Consider the following 17,571-nt stretch of genomic DNA (forward strand, 5'->3'; position numbering starts at 1 on the left):
ATTCGACATATGCAAGCAACTCAGCTTGAGATTTTAAACGCAAAAAATACATACTCCACACATCTACTGTAGACTTGAGTCTCGCAGTGTCACTCTGAGCTTTATTTTCTTGTAAACATTTCCACTTTTCATTTTACGAGGGTGAATGGCTGCTGAGCAGAGGAGGGATTTAATGCTTTTCAAACACACAAGTGCTCTGAGAAGCAGAGCATTATGTTTAGGGGTGCCCGACCTCGGCGATGGTAAATTCACTCGCGCTGTTGAGCTAGATGACCTGTTTATTTGGACTTGCAGAGCGCATGTCTCAGACTACCGGGCCGATCAGTGAATATGCTGTACACGGAGTCTGCCACGGTGGATTTTACAGCCAAAATAAGCAACAGTAACTGCCAAATAGCACTGGGAGGAGAAGCATGTCTATTTACTGCTCGCAGCAGCGTCAATTAAACAAACAGAAAAGGGAACTGGTTAAGGATTATTTTATTACTTAGCAGTTTGTACAGTTTCTACCATGGAAAAATAACATGTAACATAAGACTGTATTTACAATTCCATTTTTACAAAACGTCTTTACAAGGTTTTTTGCCGGTTCAAAAATTCGAGACTAAAACACACGAAACATACACATTCACACACATCCAACCCAAACTTTGTAATACACACATAAATAAATATAGACATTCACTGACTGTTCCACGACAAATATTTCTACAGCCAAGAACATGTACAATTCATCATTTCCACACAAGTTATAATTTCATTAATAAACATTACATATTACTCCCAATATAATTCTTTGTTAATCTGTTAATGAAATATTGCTAACATATTGAAAAGAGGTAACACAGACATTATTTCATGCCAACAGAATGCTAACGGTTGTCATGCAAAACCATTACAAGCTTTCAATTTGAAGCAAGTAATTCATTTACATTTAAAAAAAAAATCAAATGTACTACATGCAACATACTATGTGAAATATTCTGGGTTAGACAACAATGACTTTAGTTACATTATCCATCAGTACTGACTGTGTGCCTAAGCGCCTCTTTAAAGGGTAACACAAAATAAATAGATGATTTTCTACTTTTCTTTCTTCATGAATAAACATGTTTTACATGTCTGGCATTTCCTACCATCCATGTTCAACCATCCTCAGTCAAGTTGCCATCGAGTACTTATTAAACCATGTACTAATTGCTTGTCATAAATCAACTGATGAAATCCAATTGAAATGGTTACTGTCTTTTTGCTGCATACATTGACGGCTGGATTACAACAATTTTAGGGATTCCTGGATCTTACTTTTACCTGGAATTTCATAACTTTCTTATGATTTCACTGTACAGACCATCCCATTCCGTTGCTGTGTGGTCAGTCAAGAGAGACAGGGGGATTAAGAGGGAAAGCTGATGTGTCGTAGAGCCTGGAGAAGATGGACCCATATTTCACGAGCAGTGGGGGGTTCGAGTTGGGGGTCAGTTCATGGTCTGGTGCGCTGTGTTTCTGTTTGGTTCCACACATTCCTTCCCTGACAGACTGGAGCAGAGAGCCACTGGTACATCTCCCTATTGGGTTTGCATTGACGTGAAACTCAATGTCGCTCTACTGACGGCTTCTGGTGATGAGAGTGGTGCTGCCGAAGTCTGGGTCCTAGAAAACACACATCATCAGAGATCTGTCAGACACCACTTAGAAGATGTGATGCCTTATTAATGATTTAATACTTTTTCATTCATGTGCTCTTTTTCTCTTTTGCTACTTGCTGTTACTTCTACATAGCAGTGTTTAACCTGTTATCTAGGTCATAAATACTTTTTACATCTTCTCCTTTTGCTGAGCTAGCTGTGCCTTTTCTGTAAAAATTATGCTGAATAACACAAAACAATGTGGCACAAGCACAGCGTCTTTTCTTAAAACCGATTATTTTTTGGCAACTTTGGTGCAACAGGAACAAGCTGTACACTGACATATTTTCAATTCAATTCAATTCAATATTATTTATATAGCGCCTTCCACAATCAAAATTGTCTCAAAGCGCTTTACAGAGACCCAGAGCCTGACCCCAGAGCAAGCACTTAAGGCACCAGTGGCAAGGAAAAACTCCCTTTTAACAGGAAGAAACCTTGAGCAGAACCTGGCTCATATGGGGGACCCTCCTGCCGATGGCCGGGCTGGGTGAAAGGAGGAAAAGGAGGAAGATAGGACAGCTAGGAATGGAGGAGAGGAGGAGAAGGACATGCAGCATAATACAAACAATGGACAATGTTATAGGGTCAGCATTTACATTACAGTTAGTGAACAGTTAGTGGATAATGTGTGCTCAGCAGATTACAGTTATGATAGGAAATAGAGCACAGAGGCAAAAAGCTGTCATGACTGGTAATTATTTACATTACAGTCTGCAAAGAATATTAATCCAATATTTATCTGTAGCAGAATGGAACATTAAACGTGTTAGAAATGGATCATTGTAAACAATAAACAGCAGCAGGTGGGTGGAGCCAGGACCACAGGACATGCAGCACCGGAGCCAGAGATACCTGCAGAAAGGTACAGAGAAAGAGAGACCAGAGAGAAACAAACACAGGACTACGGGACAGAGAGGACACAGAGTTAATGACATGTAATAAAGACTAATAAATGTGAGAGTGGGTCTGAGGAGAGAAAGAGAAAGAAGAAGAAGTGCGCAGTAGATCATGGGATGTCCCCCAGCAGCCTAGGCCTATAGCAGCATAACTAAGGCATGGTTCAGTTGCCTGAGCCAGCCCTACTAAGGGCTATATCCTTAACTGTAACAGTGTCTACAGAGATAATTGTGACTAACTATAAGTTTAGTCATAATAACTAGGACTGTAACTACAACTAATTAATCCCAATAACATGTTCCAATCTTTCCAATAGGATACTATGATCAATAGTGTCAAATGGAGCACTAAGATCTAGCAGGACAAGTATAGAGACGAGTCCATTGTCTGATGCTATGAGAAAGTCGTTGGTAACTTTCACCAGTGCCGTTTCTGTGCTATGATGAACTCTAAATCCTGACTGAAAAACTTCAAACAAACAAGTAAAGAGTGAACCAGAACAGTAAAGTTGTTGTTAAATGCCAGAAAACCAAAATAGCTCTATGAAGTGTTGTGGCGTCTGTCATTCCGCCATTTTATGGGGAGTTAAGAGCTACACTATTTCTTGGCACTGAGCTGTTTCCTGGCAAGTATTAGTCAGCTTTGAGGTGCTGGTCAGTAGATTTTGTAATTGTTGGAAAACCCGGCTAGCTGTTTTCCCTTGATTCTAGTCTTTATGCTAAGCTAAGCTAACTGGTTGCTGACTGTAGCCTTATATTTATTGCTCAGTCATCTAGGTCTTTACAAGAAAGCAAATAAGCATGTTAACTAAAATGTCAAACTATTAATTAAAGGATAGGCTATATGGAAGATCTAGTATGCCGTTAACACTGAACATAAACTTCACATTAATCATTATGATGTAGAACCAAATTTGGCACAATATTAAAAAAATCTGGCGGATTATCACTTAAACTGAACTAATCAAGGTTCAACTCGTAAATTTCTCTAGTGGTCTGACACAGCAACAGCTGGCAGCGACTTACGGTGTTGAACGACTGGTAATATGTTTGGAGTCTGGAAGGTCTTGACAGTGGCAGGTCCCTCTCCTCCAGTTGTTATGACCTGCACCTCCAGTCTGTAGTAGGTGGATGGCCGCAGATTGGACACTACAAGCAAGTTATGATCCTGCCAAGTGAGGGAGCAGAGCAGAAGACATGCTGTCAGTTCAAATACAGCAGAATATGCCTTTGAATTTGACAGGACATATTTGAATGGGCCGTGGACCAGGGGAGTATCAGCTGCATAGCTTCCTTTGCACAAGCCACAGACAAAAACAAAGACTTTGTTTTTGTAAGGCTTGCTGTCTCTCTTCTTTGCTGCCAGCTTGATAAAGTGTGTTGTGGGTGGTTTTATTTATAGACAAGCTCCAGAGGCTGGGAGGTGCAGATAGGCGGAACGTGTTGTTGATGGAGCAGATTATGTCAAAGAGCGGCGTTTTCAGAGTTCTCACGGAGGATGAAAGAGGAAGATGTGAAGGCAGATGAAAAGGTATAGGAGGAGAACTTCCAGCAGGACACAACACTTCCTCAGATCTATCCCTGCGTCTGTCTACACATCACCACTTATCACAAGATTCATGCAAAGAGGCCACAACAGTGATATCCCTAAATCACCCTCACCTCTGAAATGAAACTCTGAAAATAGAACATATTTTCCTACTGCAAGGGACACTTTTCTGACTATATATGACAGAGCATGGTCCCTGTGGCTCATGGAAACATATTCAAGCTGCAGCATTTGAAAACAGCCTTTACTCTATGGTTATTGGGGGAGTTCAAATAGAAACCTGTTTTAACGAAAATAGACTAACTGGAGGCAGGATCTGGGACTGGGAGATGATGCTGTTGGGCAGACTGTTTTGTCGGCTCTCGGTGGTGATCTCAGCCCAGGTGACCTGGAAGCCTGTGATTCGCTGATGGGGAGCCACCCTGGACACGCGCCACAGGAAGTTGCCGGTGATGTTTCCCTCATTGATGGAGAAGGAGGCTGTCAGGTTCTCTGGTTTAGCCAAAACCTTTGGAAGTCCTGGTGCTGTTAGGAAAAAGGTGGTGTTAGTCAGATTGGTAATATTAGAGGAACAGTTTGACATTTCAGGAAACACTCTTTATTTCCTTTCTTGCCAAGAATTAGATGACAAAAAAGATAAAGATATTAGTGGGTGGAAACCTTTGGACAGAACCAGGCTTGCTGTTTCCCCATGTTTACAGCCCTTTGTGCTACGCCAGGCTAACCAGATGCCGGCCGTAGCCTCATATTTACCATATCTTCTCATCTAACTCTTGACAACAAAGCAAATAAGGGTATTTCCCAAAATGTTGAACTATTCTTTTAACAGTGTATTAATTTTGATGATAATGATTATAATATGCTACAATATTTGATTATTGCGTGAAATCACTGAATACTCACCTCCCTCCCCTGGGCAGGGGATGTGTTTGTGAGTCTTGCTCCGGATGGTAGCACAGGATGGGGTGAGGAAGGTGATGCTCTCATCCTTGGAGCGTCTCTTGGACTTCAGCATGTGAACAGTGACTTTGTACTTGCAGGAGAACAGCAGGCCCGGGAGGTTGATGTAGTTCTCCTGAGCCAAGAAACACATTATTCAGCCATGATGACTTTGACATGGCACCCAGGTCAGGTCCCATGCAGCTTCAGAGATAATTAAATACACAGTGCCGGGGCAGATCACATTCCCACTCAGTCCTCAAGAACATGCCCCACATTACAGGACCACTTTGAACACTCACATGGTAAGGGTTAGACCACTATTCTCCTATTCAAACTGCAATGTAAAGGATTTTTATAGCTCCCAAATGCAAAAACAAAGATGAACTTAATTAGGAAGCAGTAACCAATGTGGATTCATGCGTAATTTGAAAGGAGAATGGCCTGTAAATCCATGTTAATGAATTCTATGCAGCAGTCTCACACTTTACACTCACTTCAGACTTTAATTATCTATTGATCTTAACGAAAAACGCCTTTCTCATCTCTTTTCGAGGAAACAAGAAAATCACGCTGACTAGTGGATTTAGATCTTGCATTTGTAATAAAGAAGTTCTACATTAATAGGGAGTCCCTTGAGAAAGAATGTGTGTATATTCTCTCTGATATGAAACAGCTTTGATTAAAAGTGAATGAGGCGCTGGGCTCACATAAAAGCACGAGCCTGGAAACCTTCCCAGTGATCTATTGAAAATGGATGTATATTTCCTAGCAACCAGAGCGCTGGTCCCCAAAGAATGTGTTGATTGCCAGGCCTCTGCCATCCTGTATCAGCCTGAGCCCAAACAGTTAACCCCCCCACCCCCATCTCCCAAACTATCGCAGTCCCTACACAGACCCTACTGCACCCTAAGGGAAAGCCCCATGCAGAAGCATTTCTGGAGTCGCTGGAGGTGAATGATCCCTCATTCCGGGAAACATTTTTTAAGTAAATGCGTTTTATTGGCCAACACACCACATGCCTGACCACACGACTGACTCATAATATTCAAAACAACAGCCAGTGATTTGCCCAGTGCAAATCCAAGGCAACAGGGCTTCAGGCTCACTCAGTGGAGCTGTGTTCTTTAGAGGAGCTGTCCTTTCTAAGCATCAGACAAAAGCTTAGCCACGTGCTTTGCATAGCACAGAGCTGCTGATCAAGTCATAGCTCTGTGCACTCTGTGATCCGATCTTCAGTTGGAAGGTGTGAAACGGCTGCTGGAGACTAACCTGCGTGACAGATTTCTCTGGTCCTCGAGTCTCGTTGTGGCTGCAGTACTCGGGCATCCACTGGACATGGTAACGGCTCACTGAGGGATCTGAAACAAGGAGGATGAGGGGAGAGAATTACACATCACATAACAAAGGCACAACTCAGAATTCAGGTCTAATACTTTTTTATATTTTCATAAAATGTAGAAATACTCCATTACAAGGGCAAATCCTGCATTCAAAATTTTACTTAAGTAAAAGTATTTGCAAAATGCACTTAAGTACTAAACATACAATCATATTATCTTAAAAGCAGATTAATTTCAAATGTCAAAATTATCAATGATTGATATTTAATTTTAAAAAAAGCAATCTGGTTCTAGGTAATTGTGACTGCATTTTTTTTACTTTTTAACAAACTAAATAACCAGTGAATTAATAAAAAGTGATAGATCGATCAATTGTAAAAGTAATTATTTGTTTCAGTCCTAATCATTATTATTATTGCTGCAAATTTAGTTACTATGTAACAGCTGGGTAGTTTTGCACCGAATCCGATTAAGGTCATCATAGGTTATTTGTGAGAAATCGTATATCCTGCAAAGTGACTGGTAGCAAGTGGCTGTAGTTCATTTGAAACAGCAAGATAAATCACAAGGTTGGTTGATTCCCAAGCTACTCCTGCGCCTATCAAAGTGTCCTTGGGAAACACAACTTGCTTCTACATGTAACTCTCTTTAGATAAAGTGCACTGTGATGCCAAATGAATGTGATGTAACTAAAGTGATCAAAAAAAATGTATTGGAATAAAATGTTCTGCCTCTTTCCCTCTGAAATTAGTTAAATGGGTTAAAGTGGGTTTTAAAACATTAAAACTGTACCTCAGTACACCACTCGAGTAAATGTACTTGGTTATGTTCCACCACTGAACTCACTGAACATTAATCTGGTATCAAAAGACAATCTGACATACTGAAATGATTAACCGATGGGTATCTCACAGATTGCAACAGGCCCTATCTGAGATCTGGTATCACTGTTTCCATTATTGATGATCACGATAAGTTATGTCTCTGAAAATAAAGTGAAACTTGAAAGCACTCCCTTCTTTATCTTCGCCTTAGCTTATTAACATGATTGTCCTGTTTCCTGAACCTTTCCTTTTGTTTGCTGAAGGCTCAATTCCCAAACCAAACTTTTCTGCTTCAACTTTAAAGATCTGCACTATCAACAATCGAGTAGCGGCACTGGTCATGCTGGGACACACACAAGCTCTCACAGCTGCAGACTCCAGCAGCAACATTCGCTTCATTACTGTACAGTAGCTCCTCATCAGCAGCGTTTATCTGCCCATCGCCCTCATCTTATGTTACTAGATTTATTATTCATTCAGCTGTGTCGCTTGGATATGTGAAATACTTCTTCGATTAATAATTGAGTTATGCTACGTTCGCCCCTTGGCAGGGGCCTGCGTTGTAGTGGGGAGATAAAAGGGGTCCTTTGAAGGCTTAGACACAGATCTGGCACTTGAGCCCCTGAGCTCTTTGGAAGCAGAAGAGAGGAATTACAGGGAACCGGGAAATCGGGAAAAAATAAACAAGATATGCTTAGCTGGGTTTGATGGAGAGGGGAAGTGGTATGTAAAACAAGAAATGGGACATGGAAATCAGGTAGAGAACAGAACCTTGCCAGTATTCGCCTCAGATGTGCCGCCGCCGCCGGACTGTTGTCTATTGTCTGGGTGTTGGGCAGACAGCGATATATTATCTGAGCTGTTGTACAGTAAAGTCCTCTTTCGTCTGCTGGAGACAACCCAGAGGCCGGGCTGCTCTGTATCATAGAGACAATGAGTGAGAGTTTAATCACGGTTCAGTTAACCTGTCCCTTTTTTCTGTCACACAAACCAGATGTCAAGAGACTCCAACTCTCCAGGCCATCTGTAGGTCTGTATGTTTACAGTAGGGGAACGCAGGTTCTCAGAGTCAAAGCCAGGGTCATCCCTCCAACTAATGAGTAGCAGTGACACACACACTGCAGACCAGCACTGCAAACAAGAGACAGAAAAAGAAGCTGGACCAGGATTAACTCCGCTCTGCAACACTGTGATTCCCTAGCCATGCTTGATCCCCGTCAGCATCACTCAGCTCTCTGAGTCCAGGCCAACCTTGCAAACAGTTCTGGGCCAACTCTATCTTCCCCCTCGCTCTCTCTCACTCTGATTCAGCAGTTGGTGTCTCACCAGGCCTCTCCTTCAGCCAGCGTTTGCATTCTTGACTCTAAGATGTGGAGTTTGGCTTGGGTGATGACATATATTAGTAACATAACATAGACCAGTGAATGGGACTTGACAGGTTACCCTGAGAGCATGGCTTTCAAGGTTTCCATATTTCCACTCTGGTATTAACAGAAGGGTTGGGGAATGGACACCGCTGGGACAGGCATTCCTATAGGCTTTAACCCCTTGCGGTGCCACAACCCACGGCCGTTTCTGTTCCCTATGACATCAGGTCTTGTAAAACAAAATGGGCCGCTTCAACGCTAATGCAAGGGCAAGGATCTATTAAATACAGCTGTCAATAAATCCCATATCCCGACTCCGGCACTGTGTGTTTATTGTTCTTTAGTAAACGGTGGCTCTGCTCTACCAGTCCATGTGCAGTTTTACACCGCTTTGGCAAGCACTCACATTACCCGGCTCTCACAAAGACACATTGTTTCACTGATTTCATTTACACCATCTGATACCACATTTATAAAAGGAATCCTCCGTTGTTTGAGTTACTGTGAATCAGTAATAACACTTTATTATGGTGTACATGAGTCATTGTGATTGATGGGCATAATGGGGTGATAATTTGATTCTAACACAGCTATAAATCAATACAGTAGAGTGCATACCTCCCCGGTTCTTCCAGTAGACACGAACCTGTAGCTGGCCATCCTGGTAGAAGGGCGTGCCTACCTCTAGAGGGCCAGAAGGGCGTTTGGCCAGGGTAGAACCAAGAGGGGATATCTCCTCCTTCTTTGACTTGAGCACCGATTTTACTGGAAAGAGAAAGGAGAAATGTTTGCTGCTGTAGCTAAGACACAGCAGTGACTGTGTTGTGGCAAAGTCTCCAGCATGGTAACAAAAACACACAATTATTTCTTTGTGAAATCACAGCAGTTACAACATGCTCTTTATGCATAGCTCTGGTGTAATTTGATGGGTACACACGGCACTAACACTGCCAAGGTTAGAGGTTCAATTCCCTCTAGAGCCGCACACGCTTAAAATGTACACACTCATAATACTGAAGCTTGGTCTGTGCTTCCTAAACACGCAGGGGCTCCGGATGAATGCAGATGTGTTGTCAGTGTACCTTGGCCATTTGCGCTTTCTGTAACTCTCATGATGACTGTTCACCCCAAGTCTCAGTAATTTTGGCAAAACTCAGCTCTCAAGAAAAACAAAGAAAATTGGAACCTGCTCAGTTTGTTCAGCCAGTCCCACATGGGTCTGCAATCACAACTCTGCAGCTTCATCCAGGCTTTTGTTTGATTTCAGGAAGTGCATGAGCCTGCATGTGACTCCTGATTGCACCTACCATGTCGACTTGGCTGACATATCCTGAGCTGTGTAGCTTTAATCAACACTAAGGTGCTTTGGCTAAACATGCATAGTGCATGCATAGTGTAACAAGGCCGTCTATAGCCACGCCAGCAGGCCTGTGTAGCTATCATGCTTGAGTTTAGCATGTCTACCACATTCAGTGTCTTAGGGTGTTAGAATGCTTGCATTTGTTCATTTGCAGTAAACATAAAGTATGGGCTGATGGGAAAGTCACTAGTTTTGCAGGTATTTGTTCCTAAACCAGAATATTGGTTTGTATTTTAACATAATGACAGCCCTAGAGGAAAACAAGTGGATCAAAGTTCTAAAATTCATGATTGTGTACCAAAAATCACGACAATCCGTAGTTGTCGAGACCTTTCCCTTCAAAGCTACAAATGTCAACCTAACGGTGGCGCTACAGGCAAAGTCAGGGGTTAGAATTCATCTTCACAAAATGTCTTCACAAAATTTCATGGCAATCCATGCAATAGTTTTTGATATATTTCAGTCTGGACCAAATAAATGAACAAACCAACCAACCGACACAACCATCCCTGGAGCCATGCCACTGGGGTGCCTAGAAAACATTGTTAAAAACAAGCTTGACAGCGGAATGAACAATAAAATATTAGCACCAGTGTTTACCTGATTCATTATTCTGGGTGGTGCTGAAGTGGAGAGAAGCCTTGGAGCTCTTCAGTCGCACCTGTCCCCAGTATGTGACAGCCTGCAGCTCCACAGTGTAACTGTTGTTTTGTTGAAGTCCCTCCAGATTCACCCAGTTCTGAGCCTGCGACAACAGAAAACACTAGCATGTTGGCATGTATATGTTACCACACTGTCACTTGAGCCTCCTTTCAAAGCCCTGTCACAGTCCCAGTCATAGTTACAGCTCAGCTCGGCCTGGGCCAACTCGGGCCTGTGGGAAAGCCTTGCTTATTAAGAACACATGTGGAGCTGAGGAAGGTACCGTGGTGAAGAGATAGCCTTCAGGGCCTTGTGAGGGAGCCATGTTATCAGAGCCTCCCAGGGCTTCCTCACTGTGTTTGACTTGCAGCATTCCACCATCAGCGTGAGCTTGATGAGTTCTTGTTATTGACTGTGCATGTTTTGACATTCCTCTACCAGCGGGCTGCTTTCAAAGCCCCGAGGTGCCAAAGTGGAAACCAGTAGTACATGTGTCAATAGGTGTCTGGTGTCTCCCACCTCTATCTCCTATGTGCCACATCTGCTATGCATTTCAAAAACTAATTCAGGAGAAGACTCTACAGAGGTGTGTGTGGACTGTCTAGACAATGTGTCTTTCTGCTCACGTCTCTAATGAAATGCTATTCACAGATACCGAGCTACAGGTATGTGCTGTCAGGTCACATGTTACTGGAAATATTGTGCAAATAGCTCATAAAACGTTTAAATGCCAAATTTATTCTGCCTTGTGTAGAGTCTGTGATTTATGAGTAGAGTCAATGATCTTGTCATATCATTTATCTAAGGTCAATTCGATGTATGTGTGTTTTGTGGACCCACTGCAGCAATCTGTAACCGTGGATACATGACTGTGTAATTTTTAATGGAAAAATAAGAAGTTACATGCAATACTATCAAAATGTTTTTCTGTGGGTTTCTGCGTTGATCAACTCAGGAAATCTAACTTTGTAAGTTCTTAGTTTTCCTGTTTGTTTTCAGCTCTTGTAACCAAATTACAAGAGCAGGGGGGGTGGCTAGTCTATGTGACATCCCAGACAAAAGGTCATGAAACCTCTTCTTTCCAGCCAGTGCAAATAGTTGAGAACGTTCCAGTATGTAAACTAAACTGTTCCAAGGAATAATGAGGGCTTTAACAATGAGAATCAAGAAGATGTTTTTAGCTGTTCTGTCCTGTTTTACTGAGTTCCCCCTTGGTTTAAATATACTGTATCTTATAAAAGATAATAATAGGTGAAGAGTTGTGTGTATTGTTATACAACCACTTGACTTACATGGCAAAATAAGCCATGTATCAATTCAAAAATAGCTGAATCATACAACTCAAAGTCTGAGTAGGAGAAAAGGAAAGCATCAAAATACCAACTGAAAAAATATGAATACAAATAGAGGTATTTAAGACACATAGACCTTGAAATCATGATTTATCACTATAAACTGCGCTATTTATCACACTTAATGTGTTTTCTATCAAAGCTTAACAATGCGTTTAAAGGTTCTTTCATCAGTATAAGGAATCAAAACAATGAAGAACACATTGCATCAATCTGTGTGTGATTGATAGCCCTGCAAGTATATATAAATAAATGCAACTCCTTTTCCGTGTTTATCCTTTGCAGGCCTTCATGGATATTTACAGCGATGTGTTGAGGCCGGAGGAGAAGATGCTGATATAATCCTGGACACCACTCTGTAGTCTCAGAGAGAAGAAAACAGACAGAGAGACAGAGAGAGAAAGAACACATCACTAAGACATGGTGGCAAGATTACCCCGTTGGTGGTCTTTCTCCTTTTCTTCTTGGATGGCACCATGGACTTGGTGGACACAGTCCAACTCCAGAACACTTTGTAGTGATGTATGGGGATATCGGGCTCCTCTGGCAGGGTCCAATTGAGACGAGCCGTCACCAGGCCTTCATCACCCACCGTCATGTTGGTGATATGCAGGCTGGTTGGGCTGGGAGGGGCGGACGGATCTGTAGATGTAGCAGCAACAAGAAACAACACCGTCAGTGTTAACAGATTTTAGTACATCTGTAGACATTTAGGGAGAAAGACAAAGAAGGTCTCTGCTTCTTGCAAGTGACAAATCTCTGGCCAAGGCGGTTCCCTTGCAAGTTTAATTTCAGGCTGAATGTATTACAGGCTAAGATACCTTTCACCACTTGACGGTTTGTATTGCTCTCGAGGAGGGGGAACCGGTATGACACTGTGTAAAGTAATTAGTCCTCCATTGACAATCTGCCGTGAGATGTTATGACAGGTGTCGTGTCACATCTATGACTGCGTTCGACAGGACCGAGAACGCAGGTCAGGGGTTAACAAACACATGCTGCTCACTTTGGCTCCACACTCAGCATTCCTGTACTCTCACTAATGTGTGTGTGTGTCCCGAGTAAAGCTGGTTCTGAACCTATCCGTATGTGATGTGACCCAGCCTGCTGCCGGCTGCTGATGTCAGCCTGGTGCAGGAGGTGAGGCAGGGCCACATGCCAGACGCCAGACCAGAGGGAATAGCCCTGTAATGAGAAAATGATTCACGCCACAGCCCAGTTGGCTCTCTTCTCCACTGCGCTCTCCCACCTGAAACACATTTAATCCAATCCAAAAACACAATCGGACACATTGGTTTCTCTATACCAGCTGATGTTGGCTGTGCAAGATAAATAAGCAGTCAGTACTTACAAATTGCGCTAACAAAGTATGGTAGTGCAAAATTGCAATCAGATGATATGGCCGTACTATATAAATAACAATGGCATGACAAAACGGCCAGGAGCTCATCAAGTCCATGACAGCTCCCATCAATCTATCAACGTTCTGGCACTGATTGGTCTGATTGGAGATCAGTTTCCATCCCTGCAGCAGAATCCCTTTCCCACCTGGTGTCTGGGTCTGTCTGACAGCCATCCAGAACGCTCTGGGGATCAGATGTATGACGAAGAATTGACACGACAGGTCAACACGCACACACGCACCACCAGACACTATACTTTTTGTATTTGGCACAAGTTCTTTTTGTATTTGGCAGAACATGTTTAGTACTCGCTTTAGGACCTCTGCCAGGGCTCCAGTAGTAAACAACTTAATCATCTGTGAGAATAAATAACACAACTTTCTTGATGTGCACTCTGTTGAAAGAACATATAGTGGTCCACACAATGCAGACACTATTTCACTTCACATACACTGAATTCAAAGCTGCTTCCTGAGCCATTTAATCTCAATACGCTGTATGTGAACTGGCAGGCACATGGCTCTGCCTCTACATGTCAAACAAACACGCTGTATCTGATCTGAATCAGAAGAAATCTACAAACAAAATTATATTCACAAACCTGTAATCCCTGGAAAACACACAACAATTGGCCATAACTTTAACAAATGCCATCTGCAACACAACACGGCTATTCAGTGTCATTCAACACTGAAAAAGTAGGGAAAGCGAATTAAGCAGTAAGACTGGATGCCATCAGAGCTCGTTCACTAATCTGTGGCAAAGATCTGAAGCGTGCCTCGGTTACGTCACTCCCTCTGGAAGCAAGACAACACTTGCATTCATTTGAAACCTGCAACATTCTGACATATTACATTTTATATGACTGTAAAGAGGGGGAAACCCCTCCTTTGAAGACATAAATGAAGATCTGGTTGCACCACAAAGAAGAAATGTTCTGCGCACCCAGTCGCTCCTCATTACTCGAATTGTACTTGGCATCGACATGAATTACCCTTTCTATTTAGCGCACTGAGTTAATGTGTGGGAACTGTGGAGGGGGAAATGCTTATTTTCAATTCAGGTTAACAAGTCAAACAAAGGAATTCAAAGGTCTAATACGCAAATACAGTTTTAAATAAACACATGTAAGCGGTATGAACACCATCAGTCAAAAGTGATAAATGTATATTTGGCTTCATCATAATTAGTTTGCTGCTACTTTACTGAGCAGTGGGGTTGAACAGTTTAAGAGTGGATCACAAAAAAAGGTGAACAAGTCAAATTATCTTCCAGTATTCTAAAAAGATGCAAGGTGCAAAGTGCAGGTGAATAAAAACTCATCTTTTTTTTTTTTAACAACATAATGCAGAATTTTTTTAAGCCAGTGAGAAGGAGGTCTGGATGACATACAAAGGGAATATACACCACATATACTCGATTTCAAGTCAAATCAAGTCTAAAAACTCTTCCCCAAAGGCTCCACCTGTTCCAAGGTCTTAAACATAACAAATGGGGGGCAGTGGGTGTCAAACAGGAACTGAAACACAAAGCAAGGCCACACACACACATGCATATGTACGTGTACACACACACACACACACACACACACACACACACACACACACACACACACACACACCACACACCACACACCACACACCACACACAGACCTCTGGAAGAGCGGAAGTGTTTGCTGGGTGCAGTGAAGCCGCGGGTCCCATGGACATTGACTGCAGCAACTCTGAACTGGTACCATCTGCTGGCTCTGATGTCGGCCAGTTGGACTCGCTCCTCTGCAGTCTGAGGGACAGATGGGGGGAGAGCAAACCACAGGGGTCAGGGTTCACGCAGGGTCACCGCCTCGTGTGAGTTTGCTGCCACATCAGTCATCTGTGTGTTTCTCTTTGCCAAACTTTCAAAGACACTGTGACTGTGAGGAATGTGCAACCGCGTGCAACAGTGTGTCAGTGCAGTGCAGCACTTTCACAGCTGTAGAACAACGTAAGCTGGAACATGGGAAACTGAAATTTAATTGTGATACAAATCTGATCAAAAGAATCACCCAGACAACAAAATCTGATGGGATCTAAAGACAAAGACTTTTTAATTTTGCTGATATGCCTCAGGATTTGACACGCTAGGTGTGTAGATCCCTACCTCTGCCACTGTTTGCCACTCTGTGGCATCGTCCTCGCTGGGATGGATGCCATAGTTCCAGCGGCGTTGCACCACATAGAGTACGGGTTCCACGGATATGTTGAACTTGGAGGACCAGCGGATTTCCAGCTGACCTGACAGCTGCTCCAAAAACACCAGCTCTTTCCTCGGCTTCAGAGGGACTCCTAAAAGTACAAGCAAGGAAGACAATACCGTGACGAGAGTTAATATCACCACTGTGTGGAACATTGTAAGTGCATTTCAACATAAAATTTGCTGTTCTCTTCTCGTGAGTGAAAGTCAGGAAAGATAAATGGCACCATCAGAGCTGGACAGATACCGATTTGAAAATGAGACATGACCTCACCGCACTAGATTTAATACATGCTGTGGGTCAACAGCATCATCTTTCTACTGTGACAGACTGTGATATTTCCCGGCCAGAGCGATGTTTTTTATTAGCTGTACTTCTTAGTAACGATACACGTAGTTTGCATTTAGGTATGTCAGATGGCACACATTATGTCTCTCTCTCTCTTGCGAGACACGAAGTACGCAAGTGCTAACATACACATATATGTTAAGTTCATTAGCATCATTGCACTTCGAATTCAGCCTTTCAGACAAAGTCGATGCGGCCATGTGCAATAAATTAAAGATTTATTAAGCGCAGGACCGGGCCAAATGCTCAGCCAAGTCAGACTGACTCTCTCAAGTGAATTTACTGCAGTGGAGACGTAGTGAGTTGTTGATTGAGCGTCGGGCACAGTGATAATGAGATGGAGATTGGAAAAGCGAGTTTGGAAGTACAGGAGAAGGCTGAATACATCCCGCAGTTCTCAATAAATCACCAAGCACTTCAGACCATTATGTTGGACCTCTGTCGCTGCTGAGCGGCCCACGACTGCTCCGCATTTATAAACAGCGTCAACACTCGCTCAAGGCTACTGCACAGCATGTTGGTAAACAACATAATCAAGTCTGTGTTTTGTATGCAGAGTGCTTGATCTACTTATATCTCTATTCAGTCTTCATACATAGCATGTAAAAGTGATTGATTGATGCGTATAAAATCCTGGAAGATGGAGGAGGGTCCTTGAGCCACATGCATATGGAGTCAGTACTTTGTTTTGTCGCGCTGATAACAGCTTTCTGCATACTAACAGCTGGGGGTCATTGTGCTGTGGTTTCACAGCTCCACAGCCGAGTGTGTGTGTGTGTGTGTGTGTGTGTGTGTGTGTCTGTGCGTGTGCGAACAAACGTGTCACGTTTCCTGCGCAATAATGAACACCAAGGTAACCACAGCATTCCTCTTCTCCCTCTGTCTTAACTCATCTTCCCCCAAAGTCACAGAAGTGCTCCTACAAAGCACAAATCACACGCACACACACAAAAATATAAACACACACACAACCTCTCTCTTCCGCAATATGTGGGAGGGAAACAAATTCACTTTTTCTCAGCGTGCTCCGTCCAAAGATAGCTTTTGGGTGAGATTTGGTCCAAGAATTATCCAGCATTCATTTTTCAATGGCCACACGCTTACTCCAAACCATGATGTAACATGCTGCTGAAGCACGATCAAGAGTACGGCGTCCATTCATGTCTTAATCATGCCAACAATTACACTCCAGGAATATAATTCTCAATACTCACGCACATACTGTCATAATCACTGCTCTAATTACAGGGGTTGAGGAAAACACTACAAATACTGCTTGTAGCACAAGGATTTACTGTAAACGGAGGATGGCTGACGGACTGATGAACCGACTGACTTGTTGTGACAATGTGAATAGGACTCTTGCAGAATTTAATTTCATGCTGTCATCAACATCTCCTGCATATTCTTTGTTTTAACCCCCCCCCCCCCCCAGTTCCTTTTTCCATTTATTTCACAATATAGTGCAGAGTTGTGCACTGCTTTTGATCAGAACCTCTTAGAAGTTGGGTTGCATCACTTATGGTGCTATTTCTTCCAAGCAAGAGACAATTAAATGATATGAAAATGAAAGACACACAAGGCCTTAAAAAAAAAGACCACCTATTTCCATATGTGCGTAGC

The 17,571-nt window shown here is 42.7% G+C and overlaps 1 protein-coding gene across 2 annotated transcripts in view; it reads right to left on the bottom strand.

The window, feature by feature from the left end:
- Positions 1-478: 478 nt before the first annotated feature.
- LOC121194443 (anosmin-1) overlaps positions 479-17,571 on the bottom strand; it is a 43,170-nt gene continuing 26,077 nt past the window's right edge. The window contains exons 5-14 of one of the 2 annotated variants that reach the window (XM_041057345.1): positions 15,507-15,691; positions 15,020-15,149; positions 12,400-12,605; positions 10,570-10,714; positions 9,228-9,374; positions 6,348-6,436; positions 5,040-5,211; positions 4,441-4,661; positions 3,614-3,755; positions 479-1,653 (exon numbers count right to left, since the gene is read on the bottom strand). In XM_041057345.1, the coding sequence (XP_040913279.1) occupies positions 1,595-1,653; positions 3,614-3,755; positions 4,441-4,661; positions 5,040-5,211; positions 6,348-6,436; positions 9,228-9,374; positions 10,570-10,714; positions 12,400-12,605; positions 15,020-15,149; positions 15,507-15,691 (1,496 nt within the window). In that variant the 3' untranslated portion in view covers positions 479-1,594. Of the gene's footprint in view, positions 1,654-3,613; positions 3,756-4,440; positions 4,662-4,879; positions 4,909-5,039; positions 5,212-6,347; positions 6,437-9,227; positions 9,375-10,569; positions 10,715-12,399; positions 12,606-15,019; positions 15,150-15,506; positions 15,692-17,571 lie in introns of those variants that run through there. The other variant, XM_041057346.1, reaches the window with a different exon arrangement.

The sequence above is a fragment of the Toxotes jaculatrix genome, chromosome 15 (genome assembly GCF_017976425.1).
Source record: "Toxotes jaculatrix isolate fToxJac2 chromosome 15, fToxJac2.pri, whole genome shotgun sequence".
Classification (NCBI taxonomy): domain Eukaryota; kingdom Metazoa; phylum Chordata; class Actinopteri; family Toxotidae; genus Toxotes; species Toxotes jaculatrix.